Source organism: Leptonotus elevatus, chromosome 14 (assembly GCF_054856555.1).
Source record: "Leptonotus elevatus isolate MCC_2025b chromosome 14, RoL_Lele_1.0, whole genome shotgun sequence".
In the NCBI taxonomy this organism is placed as follows: domain Eukaryota; kingdom Metazoa; phylum Chordata; class Actinopteri; order Syngnathiformes; family Syngnathidae; genus Leptonotus; species Leptonotus elevatus.
The window spans coordinates 21,547,989-21,568,924 of record NC_141252.1 but is presented as its reverse complement, the minus strand read 5'-3'; the positions used below and the strand labels follow the sequence as shown (position 1 = coordinate 21,568,924).

At 41.7% G+C, this 20,936-nt stretch overlaps 1 protein-coding gene across 2 annotated transcripts in view; it reads right to left on the bottom strand.

Annotated features, from left to right (window-relative positions):
* Positions 1-6,969: 6,969 nt before the first annotated feature.
* The window catches only part of clmna (calmin a), a 60,032-nt gene continuing 46,065 nt past the window's right edge, over positions 6,970-20,936 (bottom strand). Inside the window, exons 11-13 of one of the 2 annotated variants that reach the window (XM_086095542.1) lie at positions 11,593-11,665; positions 11,417-11,484; positions 6,970-7,523 (exon numbers count right to left, since the gene is read on the bottom strand). In XM_086095542.1, coding sequence (XP_085951668.1) covers positions 7,400-7,523; positions 11,417-11,484; positions 11,593-11,665 — 265 coding nt within the window. In that variant the 3' untranslated portion in view covers positions 6,970-7,399. Of the gene's footprint in view, positions 7,524-11,416; positions 11,485-11,592; positions 11,685-20,936 lie in introns of both variants that reach the window. The other variant, XR_015097157.1, reaches the window with a different exon arrangement.

Here is a 20,936-nt window from a genome sequence, read left to right as displayed (position 1 = left end):
AGGTTATTGGAATATCATACATGGATTATTTTGTTTATTGATCGTTTTGTATTTGATATTGAAGTGAATATTGTTTAGAATGATGTTAATGATTCCGAACGTGACTTGGTAGTTAAAATGAATGACAAAGTTACCGTGTAATGGCGAGAAAGCATGACGTAGGGTGTTGCTACTGCATTATTATATTGTTTTTAAATACTTGATAACGACTATTGTGTATGAAAATTTATTCTAAAGCGAAGAGCCACACGTGGAGACAGCCGCGTGTGTGAATGGTGTGTATTAAATGTGTTATATTTTGTGTTCTACAGAAACTCAAAATAAATACCCACAAAAATTTAATGTATAGCAGGAAAATGCATCCTGCGACACGCTACACTAATAGAAAACTATCCCGCATTACACTTAAATAATGACTATAAATTGGTTATATATATATATATATACAGTGCTCAGCATAAATGAGTACACCCCCTACGAAAAATAACACTTTAAACAATATGTCAATGAAATCAAAAACAATTTTGTATAACATCTGTTTAACTTATAACATGAAAGTAAGGTTAATAATATACATTAGAGAACAGAATTTTCAGTTTTATTCAAATTAGGGTGATGCAAAAATGAGTACACCCCACTGAAAGTCTCTGAAAGAACAAAAACATCTATAGCTGAGTCTAATTATTTATTACACAGGTGTCAAGCAGACTGTTGACTACACTTTCCCATTTCATGCTGTTAGCAATGGCATCACACGGAAGAGAAATGGCACAGGACCTGAGAAAGAAAATAATTTATTTGTACAACAATGGTGATGGCTACAAGAAGATCAGCAAAGCTTTACTCATCAGTCAGAATACTGGAGCAAAAGTGTTACGAAAATTTTAAAAAGATAGAACTGCAACCATCTCACAGAGACATCAAGGTCGTCCACGGATGTTAACAACACAACGACAGCAGCATCTTCTGAATAGAAGGGTGGAAGAAAATCCACATCTAAGTTCACTGCAGTTATCTAAGGAAATAAAAAGCCAAACTGGGGTGACTATTTCCTGTGACACAATACGGCGACCACTGCAGAGAAATGGCATGCATGGGTGCCGTCCACGGAGGAAGCCTCTCCTAAAGCCCAGGCCCAAAAAAGTGCACCTAGTGTTTGCCTGGGCCCATGCTGACAAAGATGAAGACTACTGGACTGATGAGACCAAGATAAATGTTTTTGGAACTGATGGCTTCAAAACTGTATGGCGTCACAAAGATGAGGAATACAAGGAAAAATGCATGGTGCCTACAGTGAAACATGGTGGTGGCAGTGTCCTCATCTGGGGTTGCATGAGTACTGCTGGTGTCGGGGAGCTGCATTTCATTGATGAAATCATGAATTCACAGCTGTATTGCTCAATTTTGAAAGAAAAGATGCATCACTTTATGCCCTTGGTCATCGTGCACTTTTCCAACATGACAATGATCCTAAGCACACATCTAAGGCCACTGTTGGACTTCTGAAGAAGAACCTGGTGAAAGTGATTCAGTGGCTGTCAAGAGGGGGGAGCTTGAGGACCCAAATGCGGGAAGACAGGGCAAGGAGGCAGAGGTTCGATCAAAAAAGGGATTTTAATTTCTACAAAACAAAAAGCGAGATCTAAATTGCACGGAAAAACATAACATGGAGAAAACAACAAGGCAAAACGGGCAGCATGACATGGGGGAAAAATCCAAGGCAAAAACGGGCAGCATCACAGGGGGAAATACAACAATGACCCGACACAGACAGAGGGGAGACAGCAGACTAAATACACAGACTAACGACACAACAAGACACACCTGGGGCAAGACACAAGTGGCTGAGGGCACTGATTGGATCACACGAGGAAGGGCAGGATCACACTTAAACAAGACCAAGGGAGACACACAAGGAAAACAGAACCCAAAACATGACAGAACCCCTCCCTCAAGGGACGGCTCCCAGACGTCCCTAACAAAAAAAGGTCCAAAAACAGGGCGGGCGGAGGGGTGCCCGGAGGTGGGAACCTGGCACACCCATCAAGGCCAGTCCGGGGGGCGTCCCGGACGGCAGACGAGGGGAGCCCGGCGGCGCCGGTCCGGAGGGCGCCCCAGACGCCACACTGGAGCAAAGGGCGACCACAACGTGCGCCGCCAGACAGGGAGAAGACGGCAGTGGGACGTGCACCTCCTTGGTCCGGGGTCTTGAGGCTGCCGTGGCACGGGATCTTGGGGCTGCCGTGACACGGTGTCTTGGGGCTGCCGTGGCACGGTGTCTTGGGGCTGCCGTGGCACGGTGTCTTGGGGCTGCCGTGGCACGGTGTCTTGGGGCTGCCGTGGCACGGTGTCTTGGGGCTGCCGTGGAGGCGGCAGACGTGACACGGTGTCTTGGGGCTGCCGTGGAGGCGGCAGACGTGGCACGGTGTCTTGGGGCTGCCGTGGCACGGTGTCTTGGGGCTGCCGTGGCACGGTGTCTTGGGGCTGCCGGGGAGGCGGCAGACCTGGCACGGGGTCTTGGGGCTGCCATGGAGGCGGCAGACGTGGCTCGGGGACTTGGGGCTGCCGTGGAGGCGGCAGACGTGGCTCGGGGACTTGGAACTGCGGCGGCAGACGTGGCTCGGGGACTTGGAACTGCGGCGGCAGACGTGGCTCGGGGACTTGGAACTGCGGCGGCAGACGTGGCTCGGGGACTTGGAACTGCGGCGGCAGACGTGGCTCGGGGACTTGGAACTGCGGCGGCAGACGTGGCTCGGGGACTTGGAACTGCGGCGGCAGACGTGGTTCGGGGACTTGGAACTGCGGCGGCAGACGTGGTTCGGGGACTTGGAACTGCGGCGGCAGACGTGGTTCGGGGACTTGTAACTGCGGCGGCAGACGTGGTTCGGGGACTTGTAACTGCGGCGGCAGACGCGGAGCCGGCACAGGAACCTGGGGCTGCCGCGGAGCCGGCACGGGAACCTGGGGCTGCCGCGGAGCCGGCACGGGAACCTGGGGCTGCCGCAGAGCCGGCACGGGAACCTGGGGCTGCCGCGGAGCCGGCACGGGAACCTGGGGCTGCCGCGGAGCCGGCACGGAGACCTGGGGCTGCCGCGGAGCCGGCACGGGGACCTGGGGCTGCCGCGGAGCCGGCACGGGGACCTGGGGCTGCCTCGGAGCCGGCACGGAGACCTGGGGCTGCGGCGGCAGACGTGGTTCGGGGACCTGGGGCTGCGGCGGACGTGGTTCGGGGACATGTGCTTGGCTTGGCGGTAGCTGGGTGAACATGGCTTGGGGTGGCGTGGCTGAAGTAGACTTGAGAGCAGGAACTGGGGCCACATCAGCCTGCCACCATGGGGAGTGAGGAGCAGCAGGGATACTAGAAACCGAGGATACTGAGACTGAAGGAACGTGACGAGAAGAAACGGGATTGGGTAAGGAACCAGGTGAAGTGGGGACTAAGTCTTGACGTGGCGGTAATGTGGGGCTATGAGGTGCACAAGATGGGGACCGGAGTGATGAACTTGGCGGGGACCAAAACATGACAGTGGCCAAGTATGTCTCCTGATCTAAACCCAATTGAACACCTATGAGGAATTTTAAAATGAAAAATTGAGCATCACTCTCCATCCAGCATCCAGTCTCTAAAATAGGCCATTCTTGAAGAATGGGAAGATTTATGCAACAAAATGTTGCCAGCTTGTTCATTCCATGCCTAGAAGCTGTGCTAAGTTAACCAGATGTATATTAAACTTGGTCTTGCTAACATTTTGGAAATTGTTTTTGTGTTCATTGAAATATTGAGAAATTTTACTTTTACATTTACGCTGAACACTGTATGTATATATATATATATATATATATATATATATATATATATATATATATATATATATATATATATATATATATATATATATTATATATACAGCCTTAAAAACAAATTAGATACTATTATTAGCTAATTACAATCTGGTATGTAAACTAAAGATAAAGATCAATACATAACATCAGATTAGTAAAATACCTCTTTGATTATAAAGAGGAAATAGAAGACCAAGGATTCATCCTATTTCTTGACTTCCAAAAGACATTTGATAAATTGGATCACAAATTTATTTTTGAAGTGCTGCGTGGATATGGTTTTGGACCAAAATTTTGTAGGATAATTTAAACATTTAATACAGTGATACTCCCAACCGATAACACACCACACTTTTCTGTAAATAGGGGAGTGAAACAAGGGTGCAATATTTCCCCTTTCCTATTCATAGCGGAGGTTGAAATTTTGGCCATTATGCTAAATAATTCAAACATGGAAAAATTTAACATTTTCAAATAAACAACTTGTGATCAGTCAACTCGCACTCACACAATTTTCCTTAAGAATATTGAACAAATTTCAGAAGCACTAAAATTAGTTGACACCTTCTCTGAAGCATCTGGTTTGACACTTAATCACACTAAATTTGTACTTATGGCAATACATGATTGTAACCTCATAGAAGCATATTGTATTCCAATTAAATCTTGCATGAAATACCTGGGTATTAACCTAACTAAAGACACTGCTGCAAGTGGATCATAAAATATTCCAGCAAAAACTAATCAGTGTAAACCCAAATTGAATTCTTGGCTACAAGATGTAACCGTTTTTGAAAGAACATATTTGACTGAAATGAAATCTTTAGCTAGGTGCATTTTTCAAGCATATTCTATGGCTATACCAGATAAATCAATAAAAACAATAAACCAACAAAATGTTAATTTTATCTTGAAAAACAGAGTCCACCCCAAAAAAAAAAAATTATTGTAAAAGAATATAAAGTAGTTGGTCTTCAGGCAATTGATTTAAATTCTGTCCTAAAAATTAAATGGTTAAGATCTTTCCTAGCAAAAAATAATAGCATCTGGTTCTGTATGTCTAAATATATATATATATATATATATATATATATAAACTTTTTTTTTTCATTTTATCAAACAAACAATTCAAACTGCAAAACGACAAAAACAGACAGGAGCATCCCTTGAGCAAAATTTCTAATTTCTGAACTTTAAATTTATTTTGCCAGATGTGCACAGGAAGGCTAGTCCACTTAGGAAGCCTGTCCATGTATTTCTTAAGGAGAGTCTTGTCCCGCAGTAAAGATTGTAGAGGTATATCTTTTTGACTTTGCTCTAAGTCTTTCCATCTTACACCAACACACCAGATAGCGTAATTGTGCAGCTTTATAGTAAGAATCCAGGCATGGCAATGCCAGACCACCTTTATCTTTGGGCAGTTGTAATGTTTGTAATCTAACCCTTGGTCTTACTTTATCCCAGATAACATTTGAAATTATTCTATTCCACTTATTAAATTGTTTATGTGGTATTTCCACGGGAAGGGATTTAAAAAGAAAGAGAAGCCTGGGTAGTATGTACATTATAATAATATCTATCCAATTATACATATTAATTGGGAGTAATGACCAACAATTTAAATCTGTTTTTATAATAGCCGTTAGTGGAGCGTAATTAGAATCAAAGATTTTAGATAAATTATTAGGTATCTGTACTCCTAGATATATGATTACTTTGTTTTTTCCAATTAAATTTATTCATCCTGTGAATGTCTCCCTGTGGTGTGTAGTTAGGTCAGAGTTTGTGTTTTAGGTTTAATTTGTAACCTGAGTATGAGCCAAAGAGTTTCAGCATAGAAAATAACTTATATAAACTTCCATTTGGGTCGGTAATAGTTAGCAATATGTCATCTCCGTAAGCACATATTTTATATTGTGTATCTCTAATCATTACACCGGTTATATCTTTATCTTCTCTGATTGCCTGTAGCAGTGGTTCAATAAAAAGTGCAAAGAGTATTGGGCTGAGGGGTCACCCTTGTAGACAAACTCTGTTAAATACAACAGTTTTCGATAAATTCCCATTTATTTGAATCCTTGCGGCGGGGGAACAGTACAAAGACCTCAGACATCTGATTACTTGATTTTCAAAGCCAAAACTTTCAAGAGTCAAGTACAAATATTCCCAATCGGACTGAATCAAATGCTTTTTCAGTGTTGAGACTTATAACTGCAGATTCTTTATGACTGTTTCTCCTATGATCAATAAGGTGGAGAGCCCGTCTTACATTATCCTGTGTTTGCCTGTTTTTCACAAAACCTGGTTTGATCAGGGTCAATTAAATCCGGGATTATATCTTAAAACTGCAAAATATTTTCTTTCAGAATTTTAAATTCATATTCACACTCTACGTTTGACAAGTTGAGACTCTGTCACACTGTTTTATGCTCTCTCAATTTCAGGAGAAAGGCACCAGTCAGAAGATAATTATAATGATCCAGCACTTCCTTCAATACTAGAGGACTTCTTTATAAATGGGTGATGGGGAAAAAAAGGTTTTCAGCAGGTGCTTGTATACATCCATCCATCCATTTTCTTAACCGCTTAATCCTCACAAGGATCACGGGGGGCGCTGGAGCCTATCCCAGCTGGCTTCGAGCAGTAGGCAGGGCACTCCCTGAACTGGTTGCCAGTCAATCGCAGTGCACACAGAAACAAACAACCATCCACACATACAATCACACCTATGGACAATTTTGAGTGTTCAATTAACCTGCCATGCATGACTTTGGAATGTGGAAGGAAACCGGAGTACCCGGAGAAAACCCACGCAAGCACGGGGAGAATATGCAAACTCCCAGGAAGATCGAAGCCCGGACTCGATCTCACGTCCTCTGCACTGGGAGGCGGATGCGCTAACCAGTCACCCACCGTGCCATAGATATAATCACAATTGGAAACTCATTTTTCAATATATAATCAAATAATAAAACATTCTCAATTTCTCATTATCATTTTGTAATGTAGCTTGTAAAAATAGGCAGGAAATCCCAGCATCGTCTCAAAATATTTGAATTTATCCATGTAATACTTTATAATATATTTAATATTGTGAGGTGGAACTACATAGGCTATCACCAGGACTTGAAGGATGGTGACAATTTATTATTTTTCTGTGCAAATGCAAGAAATTTAATGACAATAAAACTAAAAACTAGAGATATTAATTTGCAAGAAAAGCTGCAGTGTCTAACAGGTTATCCATCCATCCATACATACAACCATTCATACATCCACACATACCACCATACATACATACATCCATACATCCATACATACATACATACATACATACATACATACATACATACATACATACATACACTATCTGAACCGCTTATTATTTTGAAAGACAATAATGAAAAAAGCGTGTCAGATGCATTCACTTAGAGCAGTAAGGTTAAAAATGTAAGCTTGATAACAGCGTACAGTTTACAATTGGTATAAATGCAAATGAAAAACAAAAAGTGTGTGTTTGTGTGTGTTTGTGTGTGTGCGTGAGGGTTGAGTGTCTTCAGTGGTTGATATTGAACAACAGACTAGGCAAAGTCTTCAGGTCCATTTGAGGCAACAGCCATAAGCAGTAGAGCAGCAGCCATAGAACAAACAGCAGATAAGGCTCCCAGCTTCCACTCCAGCTAAACAGGCATATAATCAGAAAGTTATGTACAGTTTGTAATAACTCATTGATTAACAGGTTTTCTCAAACTGAAGCATTTCTTCCATGTATAATACTTAACTATAGTGGTTTGGGCAAAGAGGTGAACACTTGGGCTTTTCGGTGAACCAACAGGTTCTTAATCTTACTGTTGTGTTTTTAATTACAAGGCACTAGGGAAGTAACAGTTTATGTAGTGTTTCCTTGCTATAACACGGTTCACTTTTCACGGCTTTGACTTTTTGTTTTAGCGCAGTTTTACATGCCTTTTTTACAGTAATGTACCTATTTTATAACATTTATGAAGGTTTGAACATTGAGAATATTTAAACGAGAGAAATGTGAGGAAAATATAAATGCCTCGATGAGAAAAGTGTATAAACTGTGTGGTGAGGGGTTTTAGAGCCTTAAAACATTTATAATAAATGTAAAATATAAAGCTAACTTCTTTGCGGAAAACGAGGGAACACTATTCGTCCCGAACCGTCTCGGTTTGGACGTCACAGTTTGCTGCATACACTCAAATAACAAACGTGTGAGTACATTCAAGTATCTACACTCCAAACCAGGTCGCGGTAATGCGCCTAAATCAGTTTGCCAACCGACCATCAACAAAAAAAAACATGAAGAAAAAAAAAGTCGGCATCATGGCGTTCAAAGAGAACAAATGCGCTTGAAATGTCAGCCCCTATCCCACTAAGTTGCGAGCGTTGACGAACGTTGCAAAACTTGGGTTTCGCCAGAGTTCGCATTTGTTTTCCCAGTTATTTGTAGTTGTTATTCGCATTGTTTTGCCAACATGCGCATTTGCTCGTAATCCCGTCATAATTCATCGTAATTTGTCATAAAATGTGTCGGCAAAGTTCTTTCCAAGGTCCCATTCATAAATTCACTCTTGACGCCCATATATAAGTGTGACTGCCTTGGAGCAGCACATGCATTGAAATTATATTTAAAAAAAACAAAAAACAAAAAGCTATCTTGGAGAAATGTGTTGAATATATTTTCTAGATTGTATTTCAATTACAAGTGCTTAATGTGCCCCAGCCTGTCATGGGCAGCGCGGGCAGTCAAGCCGGTGATATTCCTCAACAAGATGTTGCCGCACGGGCATAAGGCTATATGAACATTATAATATCAATGGCATCTGACTCCCTGAAAAAAGGTTTAAACCGATTAATTCATTCATTCCCAGCAATTTTCACTGAATTAACCCGCTCCCGTTTTACTGGATTTTGCAAGGTCCACAGAATATTCAGTTCTATTGTTATAAAAACATGGAATCTACCAAAAAAAAAGATTAGAGTCTCTTTTTTCATCAGGAAAAAAGTATTTTGGCATCTGTTTCCGTTTTGCAGCAATTAGCAATAACAATAAAATTAGAGTATCTTCTTTCATCAGGAAAAAAAGTATATTTGCATCTTTCCATTTTGCCGCAATTAGCAATAACAATAACATCAGAATGAAAATGTGGAAGAAACAGTGCCTCTTCTTCCACCTTGTGATCGTGCCACAGGGGACAGCAGCTTCAGCATAGGCCATAAAAGGGGTATTGAGGTTCAGTTTCAATTGCAACACTGCCAATCCAGTGGCACTGTCGATGTGATGTTGGAGAATCACATCAGTTAAGATAGCCTTGATCCTGAGGGATCCCATCCAACCCCTGGGCTCTGCAGCAAGGAGACTTTTAAGCAACTCTGCGCCCTCAGTCCAAGTAAAAGAAGAGTCCAAATTGGAGTCCAAAGATTCTGCTTTCTCATTGGAAGATGTGTCGATAATTTAGTGTGGTAAGGTTAGGTGAGCACTGTACTTTTCCCACAATATCCTGAGTCGAGGTCAGCAGTGCCCCTGTCCTACTGTACACAGTAAGGTAAGGTAAGAAGCTTTGCATGACCGATGTTAGCTGATCGCAGGAAACGGAACACGTCTCTGTCGTGGGCGAGCAGCAGAAGAGTAGGCAGAGTGCGGATGGCGGCCAACTGGGACAACCAGTTGAGCTTGGGACGGCCTCGGGGATGACGCCAGCCGTCAGTAAGGAGCTGTTTGGCCGGTACCAAGTCTTCTAGGCGGGCCACATGGCCTGGCAGCTGTAGCCACCGCTTCCTGATGTTGGTTGAGATGGGTGTAGGGATACCGGCCCTGGCGGAGACATCTGCATTGCTAACAAAGTGGTACCAATGGTTACCAAGGATACTGCACAGGCAGCGCCTATGGAACGCATCAAGACGCCGTTCGGCAGCTGCCAAGAGCGTCCAGTTTTCGCTGGAGTAAAGGAGAACGGGAATAATAAAAGCGTTGAGGAGACGGAGTTTGGTGTGCAAACAGATGGAGGAGCTTAGCCAGACCCTGGAGAGTCTACCGAATGCACTACGGGCTAGTTGGAGACGGCGGAGAATCTCGGGTTCACAGGACTTACTTGAGGCAAACTACACAAACTCCTTGACGACCTCTACCTCTTGATTGCTAACGAGAGTCACCTATCGCGGCATCCCCAGCGAGTCTGACAGGGACTGCATTTTTGTCTTGGCCCAGCTGATGGTCAGCCCTAATGGAGAGGCCTCTTCAGAGAATTTCACCAGCGAACCGAGAGAGTATCCAGGAGGGAAGCGAGAATTACAATAGGGGCTTTTCCACCGCCGGGACTTTTGGACAACTTTTCATTTTACCTTGGTAAAATTCAGTTTGCGCGTTTTTCCACCAACAGGGGGCATCCGAGTACTATCTCAGCAGCAGGGTCTTGCTGAGCCAGGCTGGAACTTTGAGGGAGCGGGCTGCACTGACCAAGGCTGATTGGTTGGTCAAATTTGGGGGGGAGTGTTGTTTTTACATCGGCTGGGCTCATCAAACTCATATGTCATCAAACTCATTTGAATAAATTACCAAGAACTCTAAGACGCTGTGGAAACACAATTACAAATTCCCTGCGGAATTTTTACAACCGAGAACTCCCTTTACCCAGAAATCCAAGATCCTGGGCTTGTTGGTGGAAAAGCAGCTAATGTCAGCGTAATCCAGATCAGTTTGTGTTGAGTGAAGGCGGACACCCGCCTCCGGACAGCGAGCGAGGGATGAGCTGACCCAGTAGTCCACAGCAACAATGAACAGATTAGGGGCGACCACACAGCCTTGCCGCACACCTGAATTGGCGCGGATTGGCTCCGAGGTTAGCCCGTCTGCTGGAATCGTCCATGTTATGTCTGTCTACAAGTCCCGCAGGATGGTGATATACTTAAGGGATTCCGATGCCCTGTAGCAGGAGCCAGAGGGCTTCACGGTCAAGCGAGTCAAATGCCACCTTCAGATCCATGTATGTGGCAAGGAGAGGCTGTTGGTACTCTCTCCTCTGCTCAGCTAGGATCTGAAGGGCGAGGATGCAGTCTGCTGTACATTGTTTAAGTGTGAAAACGGCTCATTTACTCACAATTTCAAATAGATTTGTGAATAAAGATGAAACTTAGGTATATTCTAATGCTAATTGCTGCAAAACGGAAACACATAAATATACTTTTTTCTTGATGAAAGAAGAGACTCTAATCTTTCGTTTGGTAGGTTCCATGTTTTTATAGCAATAGAACACAACATGGGCCTTGCAAAATCAGTCAAAATCCAGTGAAACAGCCGGGAGTGAAGGGGATTGCTTCTGTTAAAATGGCTGGGAGAGAATTAGTTAATTAAGGTGTCCCTCACTGCTGGTGTCTATGAACAGTAAAATAGCCCACTCGATATGAGCTCAAAGTTGATTATCCAACAGTGGCCTAAGGTGCCTTGGTGCGAAGCACAAAATAGGAAACCATAATGTTTGAACGTGGTATTGAAACAACCCATGCCGATCACAGAAGTCTAATTACAAACGGGTGAAGGAACAGTTCTTACCAAAATTCAGAGTCCCCATTATTAGATTTTCTGGAAAACACTCTCATGGTCGTCTGAGTGTTCTGCGACTAGAAGAGGGAAAAAAACAAATGTTCTAAAGTAACTATAATGCAGTCAGCCTAAAAAAAGTAGAGAAAGGAGTGAAAGCCAATGTAAGTAAATTTAACTAGTCTCACCTGAGAGAAATTAATACCCTTCCTTTGACGAAGGACTAGAGGGTTTAGGATTTCATTCTGACTGGTGCCATCTCTGAAAGGAAAATTCTGATCTGTTGAGGCAGATATGTAAGCGCAACAGAATAATACAGAAATATACAGAACAATAACACACATGATTATTCACCTGTCAGACATCACAACAATGAATGCAAAATATTTTTTTACTTATTTTGACTTGAATTGACTTGTTCTGGACTATGTAACAATTATTTTCTGACCATTCATTTAATTTTCATTCCCTATCGTTTGCATGGTCCTTAGGCATATAGAATAGAATAGAATAGACTTCACATGCTATTTGCACAACTGCATAGCAGTATAGGCACTTTAGAATTATTGTGTGTTTCTTTGAGTCAGACAAGGAACTCAATTATTGCACATATAGTTAAAAAGTCCTGATAGTGGCTTTGTGAGCACAGCAGTCAAATGTGTTCCACTTTCCTGGCCTAGACACAATTGGTGGGTCTGTGCTTCAACCATCAACCACCATCGGAGGCGTGGCCTAAACCAGAAGTGGGCGTAACTTAAACCGGAACTGGCCGTGATTAAAAAAACGTCTTTTTTTTCTTCTTCTTTTTAAGATTCACTAATTGTCACACCCACTAAGTGGGGCGTAATTCCTTGTCCGCATTTGACCCATCCCCTGAGGGAGCGGTGAGCAGCAGCAGTAGCCGCGCTCGGGAATCATATGGTGATCTAACCCCACAATTCCAACCCTTAGTGTCAAGCAGGGCGGCAATGGGTCCCATTTTTATAGTCTTTGGTATGACCCGGCCGGGGATTGATCCCACGACCTCCCAGTCTCAGACACTCTACCACTAGTCCATGGTAAATGGTAAAAAAAAGAAGTGTGAAATTGATATGGATTGATCAAAAGTTGCTATAATTTTTGTTTATTTTAAAACTATTGCCAAAACAGCCTAATTGAGATTCAAATCAGTGCTTTTGACCACAAAAGTAAGAACTATTTTATTTTAAGTTTTTTTAATAAACTCAGAAAATGTATGTGTATGAATAAATATTTACTGAACAGTCTGAGAATGTTTTTTATCACAATAATAATTTTATCACAATAATAAAGGAAGTTTTTTTCTAAACTCAGAAAAAACATTATGTGATACTGCTGAATACAGCACATGCAGTAGGAAATAATGCAACATGGCTTTTCTTTTTTAATTGTTTTTTTTATTTTTTTTACTACCAAACGTTCTTAATCAAAGAGAGAGAGAGAGAGAGAGAGAGAGAGAGAGAGAGAGAGAGAGAGAGAGAGAGAGGGAGAGAGAGAGAGAGGGAGAGGGAGAGAGAGATATGTGTTCAAGACCTGTTTGAACATATTTTCTATTTGTTACAAATAGAAAATATGTTTTACACATGTGCACATTGAGCACTTGTAAAACATGAAATACAAATAATTTGTTTTTCATATTTTTTTAAGTGCTCAATGTGCTCACGCACAGTCAAGCCGGTGATATTCCTCCACATTCCAAAACGCAACATGATGTCGCTGCACGGCAAAAAGCTATAAGAACATTAAAATATCAATGCGATCTGACTAAAAAAAGGTTTACGATGTTTATGTGTCAAAATGATGACATACCATGTACGCTGTCATATTGGACTATTTTGTGCAGCGCGTCATCACGATGACCTTGGTGAGCAGGTGACAACACGGCTGAACCTATTCCTGGTCTATATTGTGCTATAAAAATGACTATGGCGTCATCAAGTAACCTATTGACATAATTTGGATAGCACTCCTGCATCTCAGGTTGCATAGGCTATTCTTCCTTCAGAAAGAAAGGGAGAAAAATAAATTTGGACACACAGCCAAACCGTATGTATGTGCGCAACCGATCCGTGATGGTGGCGTTATGAATGAAAGCGTGTACAATATAACAATATATATTTTATATATATTGTTCTAATATTTTTAGCCCACCAGAATTTATGGATACATCTGCTATTGATAGTCTGAAAATATTAGAACAAATTTCGCAGGGTTTTATATTTATTATTACTATTTTTATTAATTGTTCACGTCATGATGGCTCAATCCCGTTTGTCTGTAGATAAACATTACGTCACTTTATGTAAAAAAAAAAAAAACACGATTTAAAAACACGAAAATGTGCAGACATGTGGTATCATAGTCTGGGTTAGGGTTATTGTGACTGTGGAATGTGAGTTAAGAAACAAAATGCACCTACTTTTATCCATCTCAGGGAGCAGCCATTTTGCCACTTACTGCTGACTAAAATCACACACAGTTGCTCAGGGCTCAGATAACCAATCAAGGCTCGCCAGTTTTCTGAAGCTGAGCCCTGATTGATCATCAAACTGTGATGTCATTTACAGTCTACAGCAAGTGGCAAAAGGGGGTGTTGCCTGGAGGGCTGTTGGGCATTGTACACACCACGGTGGCAAAGCAACGACTTCAGATTCAAGAAGTGACGTTGGTCGTCTCAGTCAACAGCCAAATTGTGTTTATCCTAGTGTTTAACCTGAAGATGGCGCTACACAGACACTTTTTGCCCCATATTCAAACTCTCAACAAACATGCACTAAAATGTCAAAATAATATAATGGACATGTAGACACCTGTTTATACAGCTCATTAGCAACAAAACAAAAAAAGTTGTTTTGGTTTCGAGTACCCCTTTAAGTATACAGCACATACATTTTCAGTTCATCCTTAAAGGGATCATCCAAGCGTGATTGCTCATCTTTCACTCATAAAAACTTTCATTATGTATCAGGTAAATAATATTAGCATGCATTTTCAATTTCATCCATTTTTTTCATTTTGGAGAAATCAGTAAATAACCAAATAACTAATATCCGCCCCTTCAGAATTTCAATATAGGCACACCTCCACTCCCTCTTCCCATGTATTGGTGGGAGTCAGTACAGAGACAGAACAAAACAAATTCATTCAAAATCATTGTATATACTACATACATTGCTAATAATTTCCCAAAACAGCTCTTAATCAACACCAACATTTAAGTTGACGTCTCTACTTATGTCTACTTCAACAGTTGCATGCACCCGTCTTGAGAATATCCACACTGAGACAGAATTCCTGGCAATCCTCGCATATTGTGACATCTAAACAAGGCCATCAAAGGAGAGGCAGTCATAGAACTCTTCCCTTGCTGACTATGTTGCTGAGGAAATCAACACACCTGTGGATCATAATGATGAAACGGAACAACATAGGATTTATTATAGTTGCATTGACTCAGTAGGGGAAATTAAAAGTTGCTTTGGGAAACATAATTGCGACCTGATAGAGGCACTCAATGCCCTAGATCCTGTGCAAGCCACATTCTTGGATGTCAGCAAGTTGAAGCCTTTATTGATCTCACCAAGACACCTGCTCTGAACTCTGAATTTGAGTTGGCCCGCAACTTTCTCAGGACACAAATAAAAGTCTCTTCACCAGTTGGCGAGAAGTGGACAATAAAACAGGTGATTGCTATTGCTAGCCTAATATTATCATGTTAGATCATGACTGTGATGGAGTTGTTTGATTCTATCAGGCCAGGTGTCCTGACTCCAACTCCATTGATGGTAAGCTACAAACATAAGCCAGGAGCCTAAGAATGCCCTCTGTCAGTCAACTAATAATAATAATGTTAATCCGACCGCTAACTAATGCTGGCTAACCTAATAGCTCATAGCATGGAGCCATAGTAGCCACTTGTTGATATACTGTCATGAGTCAAAAAGATGAAAGAACATTTTATGTGATATAGTTTTAGATCTGAAATATTCAACAAACTGCTGGGAAAAAAAACATGGGTTAAATGATTGTCCTGACTAAAATTAGACTAAAACATTGACAGTTTTTGTTGACTAAAACTAGACAAATAAAATTATGTTTTCTTGGACTAAAATAAAGACAAAAATGCTAGATTTATAGTCGACTAAAAATTGACTAAAATAAAAACGGACGAGGTTGACTAGCTATGATAAAAACTAACAAGCGTGATTGAAACTAGACTAAAACTGAGACAAAATTTAAAAATGGCAGATAAAATTAACACTACTGTGATCGTGCATATTATTGTGTGAACTTGTAATGACTGCAGTTCTGTAAATAATGTTTTGGCTTACTTTCTTTTGTTTATTTTCATCACAATTTGTCAATACATTGTCCACCTGAATCAAACATTTGGATCTTGTCTTTATTTACTGCCTCTGCCCTCTAGTAGCCAAATCTAGAATCATCTGATATAGCCCAGTTACGTTACGACGCACCCATTACAATAACCTAGCATTGCTCAAACAATTGTTACATTTCTTGGTGAGCTAGTCAGGGGGGCAGTTGTGCAGTAAATATTACTGATATCCATTCTCACCGGTTCAGTGTTTCTCATCAGGGAGGTTTTTGATAACCTTGAAATAAAAATTCCAAATGCAGTTCTTGTCGATGGAGCAAGTGCTCTTTGTGCGAAGAAGTAACTGATTTCCTTGCACAGTATGGCGATATAAGGCAGAATGTCGTTATTGAGAAAACTGGAACTGAATTTGATTATCGCGTTGTGGAGTTTAATTCTGGTTCAGCATTGGTGAAGCTATCACCATTGCTCCCATACACTTACTTTTCCGAAGACGGTAACAAATTTTGCATTGAAAGTTTATCCGACATTTATGCATACAAGAATTGTGGTTCAAAAACTCAAACCCTTATAGCAAAAGTTCAGCATTATTTTTTATTGTAATAAAACACACACACACGCACACACACACACACACAAACACACAAGGCTAGTCAATAACTTTCAAATACCGGTAAACAAAAAATATAGAAACTTTTGAAATGTGATCAATCCATGTTGGCGCCATAGCATATGTCACGTGGTAAGTGTGTGTGGTTGCTGTGATGCGTAGGTGTTGGGGTCACATGACAGGTGATGTATGCCGGGAGCTTCAAATAGACGCGCTTCCCGGTAGTACGTGTGATTGAGTCGAGCTGGGTAGCCGTATTTTTTGTTGACCACATGATGACACAAACGCATGGCACATGAAATGTTGATCCGCATGGCATTGCTCCACCATTCTGATGATTAAACTAAACAAAGAGCATTCAAGACTCGTGCCTCTTTTGACAAGCCGACATTGCGACACAGCGCGTCAGCAAGTACAGGACCCACCGTCTCTCTCTCGGAAGCGATAAGGAAGCTTGGAGTCGCTACATTTTTGTCAATAAAAAATGGCATTTAAGGAAAGCCATTGCTCGCAATCAAGCAACGAATGAGTCCGGACATGTCACGCAGTCACGCCGCTCACGCGCAGCGCCGCGCCACACCCAAACGCTATTTTGAGAAGAACAGGTAAGCCACCTGCTTCTTGTTTGCCTGTGGATAAGGAATCAGAGTTGTGAGCATGCAATGTTGGAGTGTCTTCCTGCTGGAGAGCAGCTGAATGAATAAATGCTCATCGGATAAAGTTGTCCTGGCGATTGCCATACGTGCGCTTGAATGAAGTCCGCTGTTGTGGATTAAATAATGTGATGCAATTGGAGTTTGAAAAGAGTTGATTGATACTGATGATAATGACTGCCGTTTTGTTGGAATGAAGTGCCCTAACATCACACACTGTGCATTAATTTGACGCATTTTTGGAAAGCTGAATAAAAAGGACAAAATGAGTCAAACAAATAGTGTAAGTGGTGGAACCTCATGTTCTGAAATGGAAACGGGAAAAAAGGAGAGAAAGCAAACTCACTGAAAAGGCATTGGAGTACAAGTTGGAAACATTGCAAAATAAATGCAAAGGATTTGTAAATAAAATAAAAGGATTGATACCAGACATGAAAGAGCTCATGAGACAAGAGGAAAATTCATTCCACTTAAAATAATTATTGGGGACATTGAATAAACTTTGTGAATGTGCTTACAGTGTTCATAATGAATTGTTGCCACTACTGCCACGGGATGAGGTGGACAAACAAGTCGAATGGTTGTCAAGTGTAATGAAATATACTCAAACATTTCAAAATGAAACAAGACGCTGGATACAAGAAATTGAACAACAGGAAACAACTGAAATGAATGAGACAAAGTTTATTGTGGAACAAACAGTTGTTGAACAAATAGAAACAAAGCAACCTGCATCAAATGTTTGTGATGTTCTTGCCATTATGAGGAAGCAAAATGAAATAACTCTGCTGATACAACAGCAAAGCCTCGCAGCTTTACCAAAGCGAGAGATCCCAGTATTTGATGGAGAACCATTGCAATATCACACATTTATGAAGGCATTTGAAAATGGAGTGGAACAAAACACAACAAATAATTCAGATTGTCTATACTATTTGGAACAGCAGACTAAAGGACATGCAAAACAACTTGTGAGAAGCTGTCAATACATAGACCCAGTTTACGGATATCCAAAAGCCAAAACGTTACTGAAAGAGCAGTTCGGTAATGAACAAAAGATTGCTTTTTGCTACATGAATAAAGCACTTTCATGGCCTGCAATAAACCCAGAAGATATGAAGGAACTACAAGACTACAGTTTATTTCTCAGAGGATGCTGTAACGTTATGGAAGATGTACAATATATCCATGATTTGGGCATGCCTTCAAATATGTTAAACATCATAAAAAAGTTTCCATACAAACTCAGAGACAAATGGAGAAGCCAAGCTTGTGATCTACAAGAACAGCAACGAAGAGCAAGATTCAGCGACATTACAGATTTCATTGGAAGACAAGTCAGAATGCTATCAGATCCTATTTTTGGCAATATACAAGACTCTCCTACGATGACAAATAAAGGAATGTACAAAAAAAGTCTACAACCTCATTCTAAAAGAACGAGCTTTGCCACCACCGTTGGACCTGTGGATAAAAAACCTCAGCCTGTGAAGACAGTTAACTATTTGACCGCCAAAAACGTTTAATAACGTTTAGTAAAATCCAAATGAGTGCCGCCAAAGACGTTAAAAGACGTTCACTATGGGGTTTTTTTGGGGGGGGAAACGGGTGGAGGAAAGCCTTGACAAGCTGTGCTGAAAGTATCAAGCAGATAGAGTTAGTATAATGCCTATTTTTGGGCACTAGATGGCAGCGATGACTCTCTTTGGACAAGATCGGGTAGGAGTCAGTAGAAGACGTGAGGCGGAGCTAGAGTGTTGAGGGGAGAATGGCTGAGGAAGCGAAAATGCCGACCGGTTGCAAACAGCTCACGCTTGAGCATTTTTTTCAAAGACGAAAAGCATCGACCAATGCTAAAGAGCACATTGATGATGATGATGGTGACTCCGAGGTTGACGCCGAAGTTGGAAGCGTTGACGCCGAAGTTGGTAGCCTTGATGCGGCGGCTTCGATCACGTCGTAAATCCTCACCGGCTAGCGATGCTAACGGCGGAAAACGTGGTGCACAACCGAGCACTTCTGTACAGGCGGACGTTCAATCGGACGATGAAGAGTACCCAGAGTCCAATGCATATTCATCGGAGGAGTGGGTACAGTCTGATCACGGAGAAGACACTGGTTCTGGACTACGATGCCACCATGGATGGAGTGGATAAGATGGATCAGAACATCTCTTACCACCCGGTATAGGAACTGAAGGACATGAGGAAGCCAGACGTAACACCAGGTCACCGTATCATGATCCTGAGAGTAGACTTGATGACAACATGGCCAAACACACACTGCAGTATATACCTGCTACTCCCCGGAAAAAAAGGCCGGCAAGAAAGTGCACGCGAAGGGGCAATCGCAGTGAAACTAATCTGTGGTGCAAATCCTGCTGCGTCCCCTTGCACGCAGGGGAGTTTTACACAATATACCTCACAAAAAGAAAAACGGTGTAGTTGAAACATCCACACAATTGTAAATAGTACCACAGTTGCACACATTTGTAAATAGTTTGCCAAATTGTTACACTGTTGAATGTAAATAAACGTATTTTGCTATCAAAAAACACATTTTCATTGTTGGTGGTAGTGTTTTACAGAAGTATAGCACTGTTTAGGTGTTTGTGGCATCATTCATGGAAAAAAAGGTGTCAAATTCACGAGAGTGCATGAAATAATATCGTTTCACAAAAAGCTTGATTTCTCTGTATTTTGGTCCAAAACAGAGCATTTGGTTGAAACTAACCTATTTTCTATCTATGAAAAACGGAATAAGTTAGAAACTAACTTTTTTTTTCTGATGAAAGATGAGAGTTCAATCTTTCATTTGGTAGTATCTGTGTTTCCATAGTCCAAACATAAAATTTTCTGTGGACCTTGAAAGATCAGTCAAAATGCTTAAATCAGCTGGCACCCACATGTCCTCTTTTCTGAAAATGCTTGGCAGTCAAAGTTAAAGAAATCAAAACGCCAGAAATTAATACATGCATTTTTTTGTGGTGCAGGACACACCCTAGTCACGTGTGTACTGTTTGGGTAGAATGGCACGAGAAGAAAATGTAATTCTTAAAGGAAAATGGCATTTACTTTGGCTGTTTGTGTGTAGGATACATTAGTAAGCATTGTCACAAGAGGATTTCCTGTTCAAAGTGTAGCCTGAAACACCCGACTTTACTCCAAAGAGAGAAGGAGTCAGAGCATGTTAAAAGAGAGGTGGAGGTTGGTGTCGATCGGCTGGTGTCAAGTGATCTTACAGGGGCTGGAGAGCAAGGCTGTAAGCTGCCAATCGTGCCTGTCTGGGTGAAATCAAGAAAAGGATGCAAAATTGTTCCCACTTATGCTTTTCTGGATCAAGGGAGCACAGCGATGTTTTGCATGGAAAAATTGCAACTCACAGGCACGAAAGGACGCGTTCTGTTACGCACTATGGGTCAGCAAAAGATTGTGAGCAGCAATACAGTGTTGGGATTGGAGGTGGCTGCGCTACACGGGGACAAATTTATTGAGTTGCCCAAAGTTTACAAACAGGAATCCATGCCAGTGTACAAAAGAAATATTCCCACAAAAAGGGATATTCAAAAATGGCCTAATCTAAAACCCATTCACCTACCGCAAATCGATGCAGGAATTGAGCGCCTGATTGGAACTAATGTCCCAAGAGCCCTGGAGCCATTGGAAGTGGTGTCAAATGGAGATGGAGGACCGTTTGCCACAAGGACTATATTGGGATGGACAGTGAATGGACCTCTATGAAGCAGCAATGAAAGAGACAGTAAACAACCACAAGTTGCTGGCAACAGGATCTCTGTTGTGACCCTGGAGGAGCTTTGGTAACAACAATTCACGAATGACTTCCCGAGAACGCTTTGGATGACCAACCTTCCATGTCACGAGAAGATCAGCGTTTTCTTGAATCAGTAAACAGAAC